The sequence below is a fragment of the Alligator sinensis genome, unplaced genomic scaffold, assembly GCF_000455745.1.
Source record: "Alligator sinensis unplaced genomic scaffold, ASM45574v1 scaffold562_1, whole genome shotgun sequence".
NCBI classification, from domain to species: domain Eukaryota; kingdom Metazoa; phylum Chordata; order Crocodylia; family Alligatoridae; genus Alligator; species Alligator sinensis.
Genome location: NW_005842227.1, coordinates 586,545 through 601,933, shown reverse-complemented (window position 1 = coordinate 601,933; position 15,389 = coordinate 586,545). Strand labels below are relative to the sequence as shown.

The window sequence follows — 15,389 nt, the reverse complement described above, 5'->3', positions numbered from 1 at the left end:
ATCCTGCAACAGCTCACAATAGCTCTCTAAGCAGTTCTGCCCTGGGCCCCAGGGTCACTGCTGGAAATTCTAGCCCTGACCCCCAGATCTCTATGAAGACCAGGCTGGGACCACCATGGGCAGGGTGTGCTCAGATGGCATGGGACCATGGGCGGGCAGGGAGTGGCATCTGGGAGCAGGATTGGGGGGCTGGGGCCAGGCCTGAGATTGTGGGGCCAGGATCCAGGGCAGAGCCATAATCCAATCCCAATGGATCCAATCCCATGGAACCAACACCCATTGCAGGGACATGCAGGCAGTGGATCATGGCTCTGCCCCAGGCCCCAGCCCCATGCTTTCACTACACCCTGATCTCAGTTCTGGCCCTGCCCGACCATCCTGCTTCTGGATACCACTCTCAACCACCTGCAACCTCCATCCCACCCACCTGGCCGAGCATGCCCTGCCCATGGGGATCCCGGACCAGTCTCCATGGAGACCCCACCCATCTGCTCTGTCTGGCACCCTTGGCAGTGGGTGCAGGGAAGCTGTGCCTGGATGCCAAGGCAGTGGGGCCAGGTCTGGCAGCAATGGCAGGGACACTGGTAACAAAAGCCAGAAGGAGCTGTCACTGCTGGGAAGTGGAGTGTGGCCATTGCACCTCCCCAGCCCCACTGCATGCCAGGAGGCAGCAGGATTGGCCACATGCGTCATGGCCTGTGCAGCCCCCTGTGTCTGTGAGGCCAAGGGACCCACCGTGGGCCAGATAAAATCCTTTGGTTGATAGAATCTGGCCTGCAGGCCATATTTTCCCCACCCCTGCCCTATCAATTGATGTTAGGTCACTGTCTGACAGCATCCCAGGCTCCCTTGTAGGGAGGCATGCTGGCACTCACGCTGCACTTGGCTGCTCTGGCCAGGCACCCAGCAAGACCTGCCTCCGAACTGTCACAGAACAGAGTCAGCACAGATCTTTTCTTTAACCCAAATCCTAGAATTTGATCAGTTTTTCTTTCGAACTGGAAGAACCAACCAAAACCTGAATTTTTGGCTGACTGCTTGAGTCAAAAGAGATGACATTAAAGGCATCCCCAGAATGGACTCAGAGCAGCTTCTTTGCTGTTTCCAAAATATTGAAGAACCATGAGAAATATGTGGATAGATACTTTCCTACTAACGTAACTATTTCATGGAAAATGTTAGCATGCAAGGACAAGCATTGGGGGACTGAAGAATTAAGAGAAATACCACCTTGTTGCATTATTTAAATCAGTGGTGGACAACTTTTCTGGTAGATGGGCCACAAATTAAGCCCTGTTCCCTTCCAAAGTATGGCTCTGATCCCCATTCCCCAGAGGTGTACCTAACAGAATTTGTCCTTGGGGCACCAGAATAGCAGTGGGGGGCCCAAGCCTCTGGCCATGGCCAAGTGGAGCCGAGCAGGGGCAGGCAGCTTCTGCAGGAAGTTTAATCCCAACATTGTTGGACCAACAATGGCTCAGTTCTATAGGGTAAGTGAAAATCCAAAGCCTTAAATTCAGCAGTGACTGTAGGGCCAAGGTAGGATGACTCTGGCTCTTAGCAGGAACACCTGACACTTCCTCTCACAGCAGTATCCTGTCCCTGCTACCCTCCACAGTGAGCTCTAATGCCTACCTCTATTCCAGTACCTTCCTTTACTGAGTACTTGGGTCTCACATGCTGCACACAATAGCTGCCCATGTCACTTGTGGCATGCATGCCATAGGTTGGTCATCCCTGATTTAAATTCATGCAATCCATATAATTGGCTGTCTGCCTGCCTGCCTGCCTGCCCATCTCTCTGTACATTATGCCTTCTAGTTTCAGTGAAAAATGTGAATTTTCAGATATACATGCCAGCAAGTTCTTTTGAGAATGAATACATGATGTATATTTTAACACCTGCAACAGAAGCAGTTCTTTTTTTATTTTTGCTGGCATAGTTTTGGTTTTATTTTGTATACCCACTGGTTAGAAAATTTAAAAAACAAATGTTGTGTTATTTTGAACTATCCCCTTGTTTACTAATGTTAATTTTACCCCTCTCCAGTTTAATATTCTCCACTCAGTGTAGTGAAGAGAATTCTGTCTGGCTCTGCAAACTAGTTGATTTTAAAGAGCTGTGTTAACTGAAGCCCCTTTAAATCTCAGCAGTTTGTAAAGTCACCATCAGTATGTTTGCTGTTCTCTACAGAATGGAGTGCAGCCCTTGTAGCTAACTGGTTCTTTTAAAAATGGTCAACAACCTCTCAAATCAGGACAGCCTGCCAGAAGGCTTTGAAACTCTTTGTGCTGTATCCTCCACCCCTGGAATATAAGCTTTTTCAAAGGCCTCTTAGCCAGCTCTGACTGATTTTAGAAAACAAAAGTTTTTGGGTGGCCTTGGAAAATTTTTTTAAACCAAGCGCTATACAGAACAATATGTACAACTAAGAAGCTCTCTGATTCTTTTCATTTTTTTTTCCCTAAGAAAGAATAAAGCTCTCTAAAACTTCCTAAAACATATCCCTTATAGACCTGGGCACTAATGGCAGTTACACACATGCGAGGAGCTTGCTCCAACAGACTGTAAATCCAGTGCATCAGAGCAGACTTGATTAATTGAGTCTGCTGGAGCGTATAAGTTGATGCACCATGGCAGCCTCATGCATCATGTGAATCAGCAGTGCAGCATGCCTCCGCACTGAAAAAATGGTGGTGATGTGCTTTAAACTAAAACATGTTTGATGTGTTTTAGTTCAAAGCTCACCGCCGCCATTTTCTCAGCATGAAGGTGTGCTGTGCTGCTGATTCGTGTGTTCCTGATGCTGCGCCAGGCGCTATTAATTGGCACGACTCACTAATTAAAAGCGCCCAGTGCCACATTGGAAATGCATGTAAAAATGCCCTAAGAAACTAATCCAAAACCACTTAAATCAGTGCACAGATTCCAGTTGACTTCAGCGGACTTTGGGTCTAAGACTAAGTCAGAAAGAGAAACAAATGATAATCTAGAAAAGTGCTATGTCCTCCTACTTTAACAAAAATAATCATTCTCATTTAGCAATGACAGCACAAAAGGTTTTAGTAAAGAAAAAATGTTTTACATATGCATACAATGAAGGAGATTGATTCCCTTTATAAATAGTTGCAACTGGCACTTAAATACCAAGGTGTTTATAAAAGAGTCTAGATAAATGTCAGAAGAAGTCTTTTCCTGACTACCGTGTCAATTGGTTTAATCCTTTACCGTCTGTTAAAAATGAATATGGGAAAAATTTTGAATATTATGACTCATTTTTATAAGAAATTTAAATTGGTACAGCTGCTAAGAGCTCTATCAATATAAACAATTCAGTGACTGAATCATCATCATGAGTTTTGTTGCTGAATTTCTTTGATACAAGCCGGAGGCTCCAGAAATGTGATCAATATATAAATTTTTCTCCCTAGAAACATTCGTAAGTCTCACTTAGTATTACTGATTGCACAACATTTTTTTTAAATCCACTTTCTTTAATGCCTTTTTTCTCCTGTTCTTCAGTTTACTTAGCTCTTAAAAGTGAAAATACTAAAACTTTTTGCAGATACGTAGTTATGTCATAATTTCAGTTCCATCAAATCTGTACATATTCAATCTAGACTTCGGTTTTCATAGGAAACAAATCGCTCCATCTGTTTCCTGGAAGATTATTCTGCTGCATGGCAGACTAATGTATGCTGTAATGTTAGTAAGTACTCAGGATGTAAAATGTGCTCTCACTAATGTTATATGCACCCAGATCAGACTATCTGCTAAAACTTCTAGAAATATCTCATTTCCACTCACTGTCTTGCTACAGTCATTAACAACCATTCCGAGAAGTGCCCAGTCATACATGCCATCCATCATTTCAGTATTGTAAAGCAATGGCAAAACATGTATTGAGCTGCTTTACGGTATACATGAATACATATGAATTTATGTAGTGTGTAAATTATTAACTTGCCTTATTAATATTAACAACCACAGTGGCTGCTGTACAGTCTTTTCTTATATCAAGGTGACTTAATAGCAGCCTATAACATTACTTATTCACATGATTTTTATATCTACTTTAAGTTTTGTTGTTGAGGTAATTAAAAGTGCAGTGATCCTGCCTGAAATTCATCTACTCACTTCCATTAAAACTCTTTTCTATCACACAGATGCACTTTTTATTACTATAGATTTTTCCAAGTAGGTTTAGTACTTTTTTCATGTATTTCTTTTATAAGCATAGGAGGCATACAAATACAAAATAATACTGTATTACCCAAACCAGGATGACTTTGAATATAAGGCAAACTCCAATAATTATGAACTTATTATCATTTCCATGTATAGACTCTAAATATTGCAGGGTCATCTTAAATTCATTTTCACCAATGCTGCGGCAGGGAAAGTAGATGCTCACCTCCTGTTCCCCCATTCACTTCCACCCCAATGCCTGTCCTCACCACTTATGCTCCCCCTGCCAGTTGCACCCACTGGTTCTTGTCTCCCCAGTCCTCCCCACCTCCCCAGCTGCTTACCCTTTCCAGTAGCTCTAGTTTTGCCTCTGCCTCTGGCCAGCAGTACAGAGCATGCAGTGGTTGCGCTTCCTGCCCTGGCCCAGCTGCAGTGACTGTGATTGTGGCTGTATTCTTGACCTTGGTAAGGCCTCAGCTGTAGTTGCAGCTCCATTGCCACTGTGTGGTCTCTCCCATGCTTGTGCCCTCTATTCCACCTTCTTACCATGTGCCCACTATCCAGCACTCCTCCATGCTCAAGCCTCCCCCCCTCTCCCATCACCATGCAGTCTCCTCTGTGTTTCTCTCCATGTTGAACAGGGTGAGGGTGGAGTCTCTTCTTGGATTCAAGTAAATTGGTAAGTAAATTCAAGTAAATTCCTCTAATCATGTTCATACATTAACCTGTGAATTTCTTCAGCTAAGAATCACTGGGCCAGATTCTTAACTTGTAACTTGAACAAAACTTTGCTCATTTACAGAAGTTGAGGATCTTCTCCAGGTTCATTTTCTGATGGAAAAAAGTTCCCTCTGATGCTGCAAGTTACACTAAGATTTACATGTGGCATTTCTGTTCAGAGCTGTCATTTTCTAAATGTGTCCATGCCTTGCCATTTTTTTCTAGAAAGTTAAAAAATATAAGATGACCTCTCCATGGAAGCAATATCTCCATAAAATTCTATACCCATACTACCGCAAAGCTCAGGGATAATGATATTTATTTTCATAGAAATGATTCAAGACCAGTACATAGAAAGCATCTTGTTGAAACTATGAATGCTGACCTACCAAAATACTGCCGGTCCTCAAATTTAACAAAATCACTGATCTTCAAAACTACATAATTCTGATGATCACCATTTTTTTTCAGTTGAGCCATGATTTTAGCAGCTGATATGAACTGCAGGAAAAAAGTACGCTGCTAGAGATAGATTAATGGTTTATATCAGGGGTGCTCACCCTCCAGCCCATGAGGTCTGACATCTGACCCATAAGAATTGTCACAAGTCAGACGATTTAGGAGCAGGATCTGTGTGACCAGATCCAGACCTGTCTGCGCCATTGAAGCACAGTGGGATCAGGGCCAGGCTCATCCCCCATGTGTCCAGATCAAGGCCAGCTGCTTCCTGCCCCCCACATATCCAGATCAGGGCTGTTCTGCCCCCATCTTCCCCACCCCCACAGCCATCTCTTCACAGCTGTATCAAGGTCAGGCCGCATCCCCACTTCCTCCCTGCTGTAGTCAGTCTGGTCCTCTGCCATTCTGGTCCTGTGTACCAGATCCAGTCCATGGATGGACCTGGCACTGCCAGCCAACTTGTGGGGCAAAAAGATTGGGCACCACTCATTTTATATCATATAAAGCTGAAATTTCAAATTCAACAATCGTTTTTGACTCTAGGAGTTCGTGAGCTAGTGCCTGGTCATACAACATTGAAGCTGAAGCAAAATAAGGAAGAATGTCATCAAACTGTGTTGCTTTAAGGTTCAGTATCTTGTGATTTGTTGAGGCTGGAAACTAGCACATTATGCTATAGAAAAGTAGAGATACTCTTGTAATGCTGATAGCTAGCAATCCTTTCTAATCCTATTCATTGGAGAATTACTCTTGCGGGGAGGGGGCGAGTTGTACCCTCAGTATTTTAATTTCACTTTCTGGACACCAATCAGTCTTTTTTCTCTTTGCATTCTGACATAATGTAGAAAATCGCAGTTTAGTCACAAAAAAAAAAGACCAAAAAAACCTCCTTTCGGTGTGGGGGTATATGCATGTAGGGGTATATATGTGCACACATGTAGAGGGGTGGGAAGTTGATTGGTAATTTGAGGTTATTGCATGCAAACAAATGTAACATAAGCATTTAAACAAAGGAAATACAGGAATCAAATAGTTGCAAGAGCCCAAATCAATTAAAACTATATTTCTTAAAGGAAAAAAATGAGAAAAAGGTGGTATCTTTCTTTTATCTCTGTTGGGAATGAATAGCCATGAGTTTTATAACCTGAATTTCAGAGAAGATTCAGAAAATGGAATTTAGAGTGATAAGGAAGCTATTTCTCTACTCCTAATCCACAAGCCTCAGCATCAAAGATGTTGCATCTTGATACAGAAAAATATTTTTGCCTTTTAGTTTTCAAGTAATTCTTTTGGTGTTGATTTGTGTGTTTGTTTCCCTACCACTAACAATATTCATCTTAGTAAGATTTAATAGATTAAACAGAGACTAATGAAACATGCTGTTATATTCACATGTGTTTATTTTATATTATGGAACCCTGTCTGAGAGTGCTATCCCTCAAGAAAAAGAAATATATATTAGAGAAAGAGTGACTGCTTAATGGTGGCCTAATGCATCAGCATAAATATAGTGTGTCTTACCTATGAAGGCAGAATGAATTGTATTGTCCAGCATCTCTCATGAGGTTTTATAGGACTCTTACTAACCATATATAGGTTTGGCCATTAGATTTCTAGGTGGTATATCCTGGTGTGTGGCAGTCTTTGCCAGAGCTGCAGTGATAGGAAATGGGGGACAAGAAGATACATTCTAGGCCCAGACAAAGCTGGTATGCACTGGTATTCCCACAAGCTTGTTCCTGTCTGAAGCTCTTGTTGTACAGCAGGGGTCAGCAACCCCTGGCACGCATGCCATTAGTGGCACGCTGGGAGGCATGCAAAGAAACTGGGTTTTTTGTTTGTTTTCTAAAGTTGCTGCTCTGGGCTCTCCTGTGCAGCCACCAGCTGCAGCGCTGCAGCAGGCACCGGATGGAGCCAGGGGAGTGCAGGCAGAGAGGTGTCTGCGGTCTACTGCCCCCGCCTGCTCCCAGGCTGCCCCTCCAGCCCGGCTGCCCCTGGAGGGAGCTGCCCAGGTAGGCGGACACCCTGTCCCACCTGGGTGGGGCAGCACTGAGGTGCTGAGTGCTGGGGCTGGGAAGTCTGGACAGGGGCTGGGCAGTGTGGGGAGAGGCGCCACGGGCAAGCCAGCCCTTAGGAAGGTGGGGGCTGGGTGGCAAGTGGGGGCTGCCCCAGGGCTCTGCAGGCTTGCACTGTGGCAGGCGGGCAGGCGGGGGTGCCCAGTGGCTCCCGTGGTGGGGCCTGGGCAGCCCGTGCAGCTCCGCAGGGATGGGCCACAGCCACCCTGCGCATGTGGGTGGAGCAGGACACTGGGCTCGGGGGGCTTCCCGCTCTGGGATTGGCCTCCCTGCAGGCTGGGCACAGAGCAGTTAGGACAGAGCTGTCGCCGGTGCAGGGGCCTGGCCACGGGAGCCCCCTGGATCCTGGGAACAGCCACCATAGCTGCCTCAGCCTGCCCAGGCCCCAGCCTTGCCCACCCACAGCTCCTTTCAAAGGGCCAGGGCTGGGGCAGGCACTGCACAGAGCTGCTGTGCTGCAGGCTCCCAGCTGGCTCGGCCCTGAGCACCAGCTGTGGCAGCTGTTTCCAGAGCCTGTGGCTGCAGCTCCCACTCACACTGTACCCAGCAGGCACAGAGACCAGGCAGGGAGCTCCCAGGCAGCGTCCTGCCCAAGCCAGGCAGTGTCCCTTCATGGGCAGGGTGGCTGTGCCCTACCCCCACAGAGCTGTGCAGGCTGGCTGGGCCCCACCTCCCATGTTGCTGGCCCCTCACTGTGGCCCGAGTAGCAGAGCCCTGGGGCAGCCCCCGCTCCCCGCCTGACACCAGCTCTCTATTGAATGTTGCTTTTTTGTATGTTTTTTTTTACAGTAATGATTATTAATAGTATTAAATATGCAGTGCATCCTGCCATGTACCCCCTCTGCCCCAGTTTTGTTTTTGTGGCATGCCAGCACTCCGACACCTTACAAAGTAAACATTGTGGTTTTTTTCGGCACTCTGGCCAAAAAACATTGCCTACCCCTCCTCTATACAATTTTAATTTTAAAAAGGTGGAAAAAGCTTTCAATAAAATTGAAAAAATAAGAATGGTGTGACTTGTGCAGGGTTATCTCTGAGTCTGCAGGGACTGTATGAAGTGTCCCTTTAGTAGGTACTAATGCAGGTGTTTCTTGATAGTAGTTAACAAGGATTTTACCTTGCTCACTCACACTTATAGGATTTTGTTGCTTAATTTAAGAGTTCAGTGAATAGATCTGTACAGTATATTATAATGTTTTATTTTGGTGCCACAAATGGTTGATGTTTGGGTGAACCGCCCCCGCCCCAGAATTCTGGGGAAATAGTAATAGTATTTACAAGTACTACCCTGCTGCAGAGTAAATTAGTTTACTCCAGCCTAATAGGGGCACACGTATAAACAACAAGATCTTACTGAGCAGCTAATTAGTCAACTGTGCAGTAAACGTTTCATGTAGATGTGCCCAGTTTTACCACAAATGCTTTTATATTTAGATCATAACCTAGAAAGATATAAATGACATTAAAAAATAGCATGCAGTAATCTTTCTTATCTTAGAACTGTACAGTATCTCTAAAGTAAAATTGAAGAAAGGCCTTGTTCGTCATAAGTATTTGTGAATGTTTATAAATTTCAGTTTAGTTAATTGAGGCTATACCTTTTTGACCTCCTTTTGCCTTCTTTTTCACAATTGCTTTTTCACAATTGCTGAAGGAAAGAGTTTTTTGGTCTGCTTGGTGGTTTGTGGATTTGATTCCCCACAGTTTAATGGGAACTGGTTGTAAGCATTTTCATTTTCCAGCTGGATTTCTTTTGAACATTGATTTCGCCACACTGCCTCCCCATCCCACCCCAAATAAGATGGCAGTGCTCTTCTTGGGTATAGATATTACCCCCTGGCAATATCTTCAAAACAGTAAGTAATAGTGAAGCATATCTTTGTCAAGGCTTTTGCTTCATTGCTTTCTGGTTGCTATGACTTTGTGGTAGTGGCTATCAGATAAAGTAGGTACCTTGAACTCTAATAAATGGAGGAAAAAGACAACTCTAGCTGTTTGAAGAACTCTCATAAAATGTGTTTCTAATAAGATGCATATAATAGACAATACTGGAGGGATTTGTTCATCATCACAGACCTTCAGAACTGAGTTTCCACAGTGATTAACTGAAGCACATAGACAAAAAGAGGCATTTATGATTGTATGTGATCCAGAGATAAGAGATATGCCACATCTGAAGCATCTGAAACAAGTAGCAATGGGGAATAGGAGCTTCTTGGTTTTTCAAGATAATTATACTTAATGGTCATCTAAAGACATTTAGGTAAAAAATACTTAATATGCAATTTGTAGAAGAAAAGGGACTTTTAACATTTGCTAACCTTTTCTGTATTTCTGTAATAAAAGATATCATACAACATTCAGATAATTTGTTATTTTGAATGACTGATTAAAAGGTTGAAAGGAGAAGTTACGTTATTCTATTTAAATCTGAGATATGTAAGTTACAGAAATCCAAAGTGGGTAGGTGTCTTGCAATGATCTACAGTAGTGTGCTTATTGTACTGCTTAATCAGCTCTCGTTTATCTGTAATTTAGAAATAGTATTCAACATTTTTCAGCTTAAAAATACACTCACATTTGGTGTACTAAAGGGGATACCCTCCTAGCTCACCCAAAATCTAGGGATATGTGTATGTGACTATAATAAAAACATGTATTTAAAATTTTAAGTCAGAAAAGTCAAGCACTAAAAATATAGGCAATACCAAAATTAAGATTATTTAAGCCAATTTCATATTTTTCCTCTCCTGCTTTGACATATCCCATCTTCAGTAGTAGATAGTGATGGTTGTGTATTATGAAGTGACCTGCAGTGTTGAATAGGGACCTTCTTACTGGTCTAGAGTTGATTTTTAAAATCTTTTAAATATTTTTGGGACACAGATTCCATTGGGTCTTTTAAGTTTGGTAACTACAGTAAAAGCTTTGTTCTCTGGCATGAGTGGGATAGGAGGGGTACAGGTAATCTAAAAATTCCAGTTATCTGAGAGTTATACTTATCAAGGAAGGCAGGAGCACAGTGCAGCCACCCTCACCGGGAAGAGCCCGGCACTGACCTGGCTCCAGCCCGCAGTGGCAGCCCACCCTGCCCCGCTCAGATCCCTGAGTAATGTAAACAGCAGAAATACTTGATGCGCATGCCGGACAGACTTGGCAACAATTCCGGTTGCTACAGTGAGGATTCGTATTGGGGGGATACTGGACATTCCGGTTAACAGAGTACATATTCTGGTTAGTAAAATGCCTGTTAACACAGCTTTTACTGTACTTTTGGAAATCTCACCCTTAGATAATAAACTTGCATTATATCATCTACAGATCAGAAACTAAAACTTACACTGTGAAGGATGGATGTTTTCTGCTGGATTAAAGATCCATTTATCATAATTTTATCAGCATTATAGGGCATCTATCCAGTAGTCAGGCTGGTGGACAGTAATTTAGTTTTCTATAAAATAAGGAACTTTAGTACATGTAGCTTTAACTGGTGTTTGATGTGGTCTCATGTAAAATCTTTTTAGGAAGATAAAAATAATGTTGCTTAGATAATATCATGGATGCCTGGGTAAAAAATGGAAAATGGAATGAGACATAAGCAGATAGAACAAATATCAGGTTGAGGAGAAATATTAGATGAGAACCCCTTAAACCAGATTGGATTTAAAAATTTAATTCATATGCAGGGGAAGTGCACATGATAGAGAGATAAACTACAGTGAAGTGATAATTTGAAATTAGGATGAATGGTTATGGGTGGGGGGAGGAAGAGATTATGGAAAGGATCTTGTGAATTAAGAAGAGAACACAGAATTCTGTTGGATGAGATTTAATTTAGATAAATTCAAGATAATATACATAACAACTTGATATTGATACCTAAAATGTGAGCATGCTAGTTAGAAAGTTGTAATGTGGAGAAGGATCCAGGCATGAGAGATACATTTACAGTGACCTTAACATCTTTGCAGTAGAACACAATTTAAAAAATATATATATTCGACTGGGATATATTGAAGCTGAAGATCCTAAGAAGAGAGAAGTACTTACACTTTTCCACATGTCTTTGGTAATGAGAGATTTCAGTACAGTGTGTATTTCTCATGATAGAGTAAATAATTGGTTATAAGTATAAAAAGTATAATGATATTAAACATATAATCTAGAAAGACAAATTAAAGGGATTTAATGTGTACAAAGGGATTAAACAGAGTACACACTCTGTTTAATGTAGACAGAGGTGGTTGTTGGTGTAACTAGGGAGTATAAACTAAAAACCTTAAACTAAAACAAAGAGGAAATAGTTTATAGTTTATTATGGTGTTTTTGTTATGTTGATGTATGGAACATCTCTCACATCTGCAGTATCATACGTCCATAGAACGAAATTACCAAATACACAGAATTGAATTGGGAATAACAAGAGAACAAGAACAGCAGTCATTAGAAAATCATTTGCTCATACTAAGGTTTTATTATGTAATGGAACAATTTGTCAAGTGAAGTTGCAGAGGCATCAACAGTAGATAAGACTGGAAGCAGGGGTTTAGTAGAACCAATCATTTTACACTACATTAGGGATATGGCATTTCAAAACCTAATTCCATAAATACAGAAATGAAGATGATCGTGTCCATATAGATGGGAAACCAACTCCATTGCTTACATAAAAAATGAAAATGTGAAAATAGAGCACAAGTGCCATCACAGATTTTATTCAGACTTTTTCACCTCTCTTGCCCAGTTTAGTTCACATAGAGGAGAAAATGGACATTTCTAATGTTTACAGAATATTATATTATGGTCAGGATGTCAAACAGTTTTGAGTAATGGTTTCAAATGCTTCATAATACATGTACAGTGAAGCATCTGTCATGTCCTGGGGACGTTCCTCTGGATTTCTTATAAACACAAGTAAGCAACCAAAGAATATGCATCCTTGAAAGACTCCATCCCCAAGTGTTGCACAGATCTCAGTACATGCTGGGGCAGAACACAGGAATTTAATGGGTGCTTTTGAATAAATTTGAATTAACTTAAATCCAAACACTAAAATACAGTTCTGTGCCTCCAATATGTCCCTCACTGACTTGAATTAAAATGTTCCCAATGAGGAACAATATAAAAAGCAGATAAGCCTGAGCTTTGAATTTCAAAAAAGGCACTTCCACTGAGATGTAGAATTTCTAAATACTAATCAGTTCTCACTAGACTGTGACTGGTGAAAATGAGGGACTTGTTACTTTTTCTTTTATGAGCAAAATGTTTTCACACAGCTGCACAGTAGTTATAATCTGCTTTTTTTCTTAGATTTGGGCTAACAATTTAAGCTTTAAATTTAACTCATCTTACTGCAAAATTAATAATTATTATTTCTCTCTTCTCCTCCTACAGTATGCTGTCTGGCTAGTCCTCTGGGTTACATGGAATGTGTTTGTTATCTGCTTCTACTTGGAGGCTGGGGATCTTTCAAAGGTAATTTACCATCTGATATGTCTAAGCCATCAGCACCGTGTTAACATGCCCCGCTTTAGAGGCTAAGACTCTGCAAGCTACTTATCCTCTTGGTATCATTTAAATTAGGATAGCATGATGTAAATTTTGAATATGTTACAAGTCTACATCCTAAACAATTACAGGTATCTCTATTTCAGAGAAAACAACAATAACAGTTATACTTTTTAAAGGAATAATCACTGTTTTCCCCCTTATAGCTCTGCCCTGCACATTTCATATTTATGAGAAAGCTTAATTAGAGATTTTATAAATACAAATGGAGACTTTCATAATTGCTGTCTCAAGAGTAAAGACACCTCTTTGGTACCATTTAGCTTGCTTAATACTTTGCTGGATTCTTTCCAGAGGTCTATACTTCACTGTAATGATTGTAAAACAAGGTGTCTTCCATTAATTTAAAGTGGAAACTGAGGTGCCAAGATATATTGCTTTCTGGAATTAACAGTGTTTTCATTCCCACATTTGTGTTGGAAATGTTATGGCTTGAGGCTTGCGTGTGCCAATCTATGATAAATGTTGGTTTCTTTATGCATGTCGTGATTATACGTGGAATTTCTGACACCCCAACTGATAGCACGTGTGATTGGTGTTTTTCATTGGCTCATGTAATTCCAAACAAATAGATCTAATTAAGCCCCTTTATCCCAGACTAATAACCATACTTTATACTGTGTGTTCCCATAGCAGTAAAATAGCAGGACAAAAAATAAACAGTAGGTAACTTACTGTTTCACGGAAATAATAAGCTTCATCTGCATTTGGGGTTTGAATTTTGCAGTACATGCTGAGTTATGCTTGTTGTGACTTTATTTCCTAAACATATACATGCTGAGAATCCTGCCTTTGTATATATTCCTGAAGTATCCCAGAAAACACTGCATTCTGTACTTGATCCAAGCTGTTTAGTTCTCCCTAGTGGTTATGCAGGGTTTAACCCAACTGAAAACTGCATGTGTAAAGCTTCACTTCTTGGAAGTGAATGGGTGGTCCTCCAACACTGAATTTTTGGGTATGTTTGCAGGGAAGCTAATAGTGATGGAGTCAGCTATGGTCCTGGCTGTACTAAATGAGAGTGGCATTCTGAAAGGCAAAGCTGAATGGATATCACTGAGCATGGGAGCCAGGTGGAGCATTTGAGATGAAGGCTTTTGGCTTGGCTCAGGGTAAGAGATGTGTGGGTCTGACCAACCTGATTTAGTGATATCTTCAGAACGTTTGCTGGCTACTGCTGCTAAGCCTCCAGTACATTCAGCGCCACCTGCTGCCCTTACTCAGAATCCAATGCAACAAGTGAAATCAAACTGAACCCACAAAAGTCTCACACATCTCACTGCAGAAGTGCCAGCTCTCAATTTCCCCTCAAAATGTAGGAAAGACTGAACAAAAGTCTTTTGGCTCTTCATGTGTACTGCTCTTCGAAATGTCACTTTGACATCAAGGGGACCATGATGTCTTTTTCTGAGAGGGAGGGTAACTGATTTTTAAGTGGAGTAGCTTGTTTTCTGATTTAGACAGGCCCAGTCTATTAAGAGCTTGGCAATGATGTAGTATATATAGAATAACAAAACCTGCTGAATACTATTTTTCATTTCATTACAACTGCCTTGCTTATTGATAAGGGCCCTTGCAAACATTAAAATTGTGCACAATTCAGGTTTTAATCATGCCATAAATTATAACAAACTACACCTGAAAACCTGCATAGCACAGCAGACCAGGCACAAAAATATTTCATGGCTATTGTAGAATATCTTTGTAACTTGTTGATATGGGACTTTAAATTGAACTTGCAGCATGTGTTTCAGACCTGGGGCTACCCCATGCTAATCCAACTCTTAGCTGAGTGTCTGGACCAGCATAAAGTAGATACAGTGTTTAAAAACTGTATACACAGGTTGGCTGAACATGAGTGTTAAAAAGCTGGAAGTGCAAGGAAATAGGGCCAGGGATAGCCACTCTGATCCTGGTTCCCAGTCTGCCAGGCTTGTAAATTGTAATATGTGCAGCCCAACTGGCCTGCACATGTGGTGATTTAAAAGCTGGGGTAGGGTTAGCGGGGCAGGAACCAGGGTTGGGAAGGCTCTCCCTGGGCCTGCTTCCTTGTGTATCTAGCTATAAATCATCATGCATGCAGCCCAGCTGGGTTGCTTCATGGTATTCAGACCTATGGTTACCTTTTGCCCATCTTGGCGCTCAGCTGAGCATTAGGATTGGGCTGTCCTGGAGTCTGGGACGAAGCTACCCCCTGGGAAGTGGACAGCTCTGGCCTCAGCAGTCATGCAGTTGGGGTCTGAAGAATTTTATGCCCAATCCTGAGCATCACATGTTTTGCTATGCATGTGTAGTATGGCAGGAGGTACAAGATTTGGGATGACACATACATCCCTCAGATCCCAATCATACTATTATTTTATTATCTGCCAGGGGCA

The 15,389-nt window shown here is 41.8% G+C and overlaps 1 protein-coding gene across 1 annotated transcript in view; it reads left to right on the top strand.

The window, feature by feature from the left end:
* The window catches only part of NKAIN2 (sodium/potassium transporting ATPase interacting 2), a 594,496-nt gene that overhangs the window by 130,518 nt on the left and 448,589 nt on the right, over positions 1 to 15,389 (top strand). Inside the window, exon 3 of the mRNA XM_025208339.1 lies at positions 12,838 to 12,918. Within this exon, the coding sequence (XP_025064124.1) occupies positions 12,838 to 12,918 (81 nt within the window). The remainder of the gene's footprint in view (positions 1 to 12,837; positions 12,919 to 15,389) is intronic.